The sequence below is a fragment of the Vicia villosa genome, unplaced genomic scaffold (genome assembly GCF_029867415.1).
Source record: "Vicia villosa cultivar HV-30 ecotype Madison, WI unplaced genomic scaffold, Vvil1.0 ctg.002220F_1_1, whole genome shotgun sequence".
NCBI classification, from domain to species: Eukaryota; Viridiplantae; Streptophyta; class Magnoliopsida; order Fabales; family Fabaceae; genus Vicia; species Vicia villosa.
In genome coordinates, this window is record NW_026705867.1 from 104,378 (window position 1) to 110,554 (window position 6,177).

The following is a 6,177-nucleotide window of genomic DNA, read 5'->3' on the forward strand; positions in this document are numbered from 1 at the left end:
GAATTGGTTGGTGGTAGAAGAATTTGGAGATTCACCGTGGATATAAGAGAACTTGAGAAACCACCATTTGTGTTTGAGGTTGATAATAGAATCAAATTTCAATGACACCATATTCGAGCATAGAAGTAAAATTTGAAATAATACCGCAGACAATAACTAACACATATATACATGCAATGATGTAACTGTAAGAGTTACAACACTAAACAGAAACTATCATCCTAAGAACAGACATGACAGTAGATATCAAGTGATTGATTAAATATAAGCCAAGTTTCTTTAGTAGAGCTGAAAAATTACTGTCACCAAAACGACGGTGAGTTTATGGCAATGGAGTATGAACAGCCTAGTACAGTACAATTATACATAATAATAATACTCTTCATCAAAACAACACATCCACATAGCAATATAGCATCAATGTTTTCATGTTTCATGTTTATAGATGGTGGTATCATTCATTTTTCTTGTTTTGTTTAAGCATTTTTTCAACTTCTCCGCTATATGGTGAAGCATGATAAGCATACTGTTGAAGAACAGAAAATACCACCATCTCTATACAGACCAAAATATTCTGCATTGCTTCCTCGATGTGCTCCACGTCTAATTTCAAATGACGGGATTGAATCACGCCAGCTGCTACTAAACCGTCCAGCACCATTCCCTGTATAACAACAGCCCAAACAAAGATGCCGTCAGAAAAATCCTAATAAATAGTAACTAGTATGATACCAGCATTTAAATTCAAAACTCTTTCAGGTTTAAAATTTGAGACATAACAAGACACTTCATTTGTTAAAAAAATATCCGAAATCAAACTCAGAAAACGGAAAAAGTTTTGGCTTGACATGTTACTAGCTAGCAAAAAACCTCAGCAGTCTCAAGATTTTGTGTTATCATTAGTCTCCAAAGAACAAGATGCTTAGATTATCGGCCAAATCATAAACTTAAATCTGATCAAGACGTGTTATCACAAAAAAAGTTAAAAGAAAGAAAACAAAGTTGAGAATCACTTGAAAGACTAACTTAATTGGATTGATTATGCGTTAAGAGTATATATCTACGCCTAACAGAAAGTAGTCTGTAACTTTCTTGCTCTAACTTTTCTATACGTCATAACTGTATTCAGCCCGTCCTATGATCTCTTTAACACTGACACCGGTGTGTCCGTGTCTGCGTGTTAGTGTCAGAACTTACGTTCAATTTATTCATTTTTTAAAACTACTATCGCTGCCAACGTGTTAGTGTTGTGTCCGTGTCTGTATTCGTGCTTCATAGCCTATGATTATATAAAGGATAACAAGTTTACCTGCCAAAAGCAGAAGAAAACGATTCCTTTGATGCACAGAAACTTCGCTAGAGGTTTATGTGGTTCAAGTTCTTTAGCAAACACATGGTAAAAGATCACCAAAGAATACAATGCCAACGAAACAGAAACATTGAGAATGATGGTGAAGATCCAGCTCAACCAATTCGGATAGATCCCAAGTAGCTGAAACGTAATCATCAAAATAGAACACACCGGGCGAGTAAAAACAAACTGCCATGTCCAATATTTCAGAAGCTTCAGATTATGGTGGTTCAGCCGAACCGAATGAGGCTGCAAAAATCAATTAACAACACTACCTCAATAACAGATACCGAATTGTCTCAGGCCTATAATTTCAAAGACTAAATCGTTGATTCACTCGTATAATAACCGAACATCAAAGATACATGCAAGTAGAACAAAATCAACACATCAGGCCATACCTGAAAAAGCGTCATAGGAAAGGAGTGATGAATTTCCCTTCCTTTAATTTCATCAGGCACAATATTCCTACTAATAGATATATTCAAGTAACTATACATCAAAGCCAAGAACTTAGCAATGACAAGAGCTTCATAGCATTCTTTAACAGACTCCAAAAGAGTGAAAAACTCTTTACTTCCTCTAATATCCAAGAGACCCACAAAGGAAACAATAGCATAAATAGGAGCCATGAGGATAATAATCACAATAGCCTTTTGTTCTTTTGGATTCTTCCAATAGAAAAGATGCTGAGACAGTAACTGCAGAGTGAAATGCATAGAAAGCATGACACAGAATGCAGATCCATACACAGTAATCTGTGCAGGACTTAGTTGAGTTAGATCCATCACAAACACAACTCAATTGACAAAAGCTTCAATCTTTCAACCTGTAAAGGAAAATTCAGTGATGATTATTTCGTTTGGGCTTAATGGGTCACTCTAATTTCATTAACAATATGAAAAACAAAAAAAAATAACATTTATGATTTGCAACAGAACATAACAACGTAGTTCGTGAGGAATAAGGATTGAAACACTAACCTTAATGTAATCGCCGCTGAGGTTGTTTGTTTGACTCAAAACCTTGTTTCAATGTTTCAATTGAACCACAAGTGAGGGAAATGGTCAATAATTGATGTCTAAGTAATCTATATCAAAATAAACCTCCACGTGTTGTAGCAACCAGGACTAATTGAAATTAACAAGATGTGATTAATGTTAATTAAGCTAAGTAGAAAAATTGATTTTGGAATGAGTTTAACATAATAACAAAATTTGAGTTCTATACCAAAAAAATGAGTTGAATATATTTTCTACTATTTTTTGAATTTTGACTCTACAAAAGAAATGTTATTCAATTTAATAATTTTAAAGAAGTTATGAAAAGGTTAAAGGTTTATTTTAGTAAATATTCATAAATGTAAAGATGTTATGAAATTCTATTTGAAATTATAAATATATTTAATTTTAATTTAAGAAATAATTTTATGAAATATGTTTGGATAACTATGAATTTTTTTTAGTAAATATTTATAAATGTAAAGATGTTGTGAAATTCTATTTGAAATTATAAATATATTTAATTTTAAAAATAATTTAAGAAATAATTTTATGAAATGTTATTGGATAACTATGTATTTTTTTAGTAAAGATTTATAAATGTAAAGATGTTATGAAAAATCCTATTTGAAATTCTAAATATATTTAATTTTAAAAATAATTTAAGAAATTTTTTATGAAATGTGAATAACTATGTACTGTATTTTTTAATTTTATAAAATTAACTTGTGGCATACAAAATATGGTTATTTCTTCATAAAAAGATGGTGGTTATTTTAAGTGTCATCTCAATGTTAATCTTTATTTTCACTTTTGTAGATAATAATGCTTAATATAAAAGTGTATTTATAAATGAATATTTTTAAGAGTTTAAAATAGTACATTATCATTGTAAAATATTTTATACGGTCACTACCCATCACAATTAAAAAAATAAAAAATTTTATAGATAATTTAAAGAAACAGTAAAAAATTATGATTTCATTAACAATATAAAAATGCTGTATTTCCATTAACTTCTATTTTTAATACTCTTTTAAACAAAAATTATTTTGAAAGTATAAATTCATACAATATATTTAATTATTTATAGTACCGACTTGAAATATAGTGTGGAAAAAAGTGGCAACTAGATATTTCATCAAAAATTTGTCACTTCAAATATCTTCTTGAATTTTGTCTATAAGTTCAGCCGACATAAATTTGGTATATTAGATTTTGCAAAAAAACAAAATTGATTTAATAAAATTAATTTTATTAAACATAAAAATAAGAAAAATATAAAGTAATTTATGCTAAAGTATATTTATATAAAAATAAGTTACACAAATAAATTCAATGTTATAATATTAAAAAGCTATAAATTCTAAATTCATTTTAAAATGAATTTAAAAAACAAAATCAATTTTATTTAAAAACAACATAACATATCAAAATCAATTTGAGATTTTTAAACATAGAGCCTGACTTTATTTATGAACAAATATAGAATGGAGATAAACAACCAACTATCTTGTACAATTCTCCATGTCCTTTTATTCACTCAATATTTATAATCTACTAATCAACATCGTTTAGACTATTTCCTCTCACACAAATTTGCTATCAAAGCATTCAATTTTCAAGTAATCAATGAAAGATGGATAAGCAACTAAGAAAATAAAAAACAGAACATAGAAATTCACATATGATTCCTACATTTAGTAACACATTAAGCTCAAAATTGTAAACCATGACTTTATTTAACAGAAACCAGAATACACAAAGGTCTAAACTCAAATGATCCAAACAATATGTTGTTTCATGTTACATCAATCACACAAAGGTCTAAACTCAAATGATCCAAAACAATGTTGTCTCATGTACATCAATCAAACAAAAGTCTAAACTCAAATGATCCAAAACAATGTTGTTTCATGTACATCAATCAAACAAATGATCCAAAATATGTTGTTTCATGTACATCTATCTAGTATTCAGCATGATGGCTCAAGCAATATCTTCCCAATATGGTCACCAGTTTCCAGAAGCTTGTGAGCCTCACCTGCATCAGAAAAAGTGAAACATTGGTGGACCAAAGGATTTATCTCTCCATCTCGATATCCAATTCTAGGCCAGAGATTCTTCTTCACATCTTCAATGATCAATTGCTTACTCCTATAACTCCTATTATGCAAGTAACCCCCTGCACACAATCCACCAAATCATATTCATCAAACCATGTTTTTACTTGAATCGTGCGCGCAAAATACTTCCATTTCGAACACAAGTATGAAACTAAACATGAAGATTGTAATACCGTGGACAGTGAGACGCTTGGTAACTATATCCTTTAGATCCATCTGAGTATACAAAGTCGCCCCTAGAGTGCCGATCACGAAAAGCCTTCCATTGAAGTTTAAGCAATCAATATTCTTTTGAAAGAAAGGTGTTCCAATACAATCAAGAATCACATCAACACCTGCAACCACATCGACGAGTCTCTCTCTAAGCAACCAATCAAAAAAACAAAGATATCAAGAATTTATTTACACCATGCTTAATTCATATATACCTCGACCACCAGTTTCTTTCTCTACCCTTGCAGCAAAGTCCTCAATTCTGCAATTGATGCAGACATCTGCTTTAAGTTTAAGACTATCGCAATAAAATAGCCTCTCTTGATCATCTGCATAGTAATATCTTGAATAAAATTTCTGCTTAAGGACACGGAAACTGAGTAAAAAAAAACTCAATAAGATGAAAAGAAATAGTGAACCTGCAACAACAATTACTCTTGCTCCACACAATTTCGCTGCCTGAATCGCAAATGCATCAATTCCTCCAGAACCTCCATGAATCTGAGAATTCATAAAATTAACACATCAACTATTAGTCTATTACGCAACGCGAAGATAACAGATAATCGAAAGCAAGGCAAGAACCATGCTTACCAACAAGGTTTCTCCTCTAGATAGTCTGCTGGTGATAAAGATACTTAACCAGACAGTGCATGCAGCGAAGGGAAGACTAGCTGCATCCTGCATAGAAACCCCGTTTGGAATCGGAAGAACTTGTCCCTCACGAACAGTTACTTTCTCAGCATATCCACCTCCATTCAGAAGAGCACAAACCTATCAAAATTTCACGATCAACATGAATGAAATCAACAATTGAATAATGAAAAGATGAATCATGAATGTATATACCAACCTCATCACCGATTTTCCATTTGGAGACTTTTTTACCGACGGCTTCGATGATTCCAGAACATTCAAAACCTAGGAAAAGAGTTGCAGCTTTGGGGAAAGGGAAAGCGCCTTGTCGGAGAGAAATGTCGTCTGGGTTAACGGCGGCGAATTTGACTTTGATGAGAACTTCATCGTTTCTGAGACGAGGTTGGTCGATATCTAGAACATGCAGAACTCGAGGAGGACCTGGGTTGTGAACTGCAACAGCCTTCATTTTCGGTTTTCCTGGAGTTGAGAATGTTGGAACCTTCATTTTCGGTTTTCTTGGTGTTTGTTACGATCAACAGTTTCTTGTAATTTCGGTTTCTGAATGTTACTACAACACAAGTACAGTATTATACTTTATGAATGTGTGAAGTTGAAAGGATTCTAGAAGTTTCTGACTCTTGAGTTGAAAGGATTCTAGAACTTTCGAAAGTTAGTTACTGACAACTGTGTCTCGTTATGCAAGTTAGTTATTAGTTAGTTATTGACAACTGTGTCTAGCTATGCAGTTAGTTATTAGTTAGTTATCATCATGTTATGTATTGTTTTTTTTGACACAACAATAATGTTATTATCGACGAAATATTAAACTCACTTAAAAATTAAAATT

General features: G+C 31.7%; 1 protein-coding gene across 1 annotated transcript; it reads right to left on the reverse strand.

Moving 5' to 3' along the window:
• Window positions 1–254: 254 nt before the first annotated feature.
• Window positions 255–5,870, reverse strand: LOC131638193 (uncharacterized). Its single transcript, XM_058908738.1, has 9 exons — window positions 5,545–5,870; window positions 5,286–5,465; window positions 5,111–5,192; window positions 4,907–5,020; window positions 4,652–4,813; window positions 4,334–4,537; window positions 1,753–2,150; window positions 1,310–1,600; window positions 255–664 (listed from the first exon to the last, which is right to left on the reverse strand). Exons 1-9 carry the CDS (start codon window positions 5,833–5,835, stop codon window positions 455–457), a joined length of 1,932 nt encoding a protein of 643 aa, XP_058764721.1. The 5' UTR covers window positions 5,836–5,870; the 3' UTR covers window positions 255–454.
• Window positions 5,871–6,177: the final 307 nt, after the last annotated feature.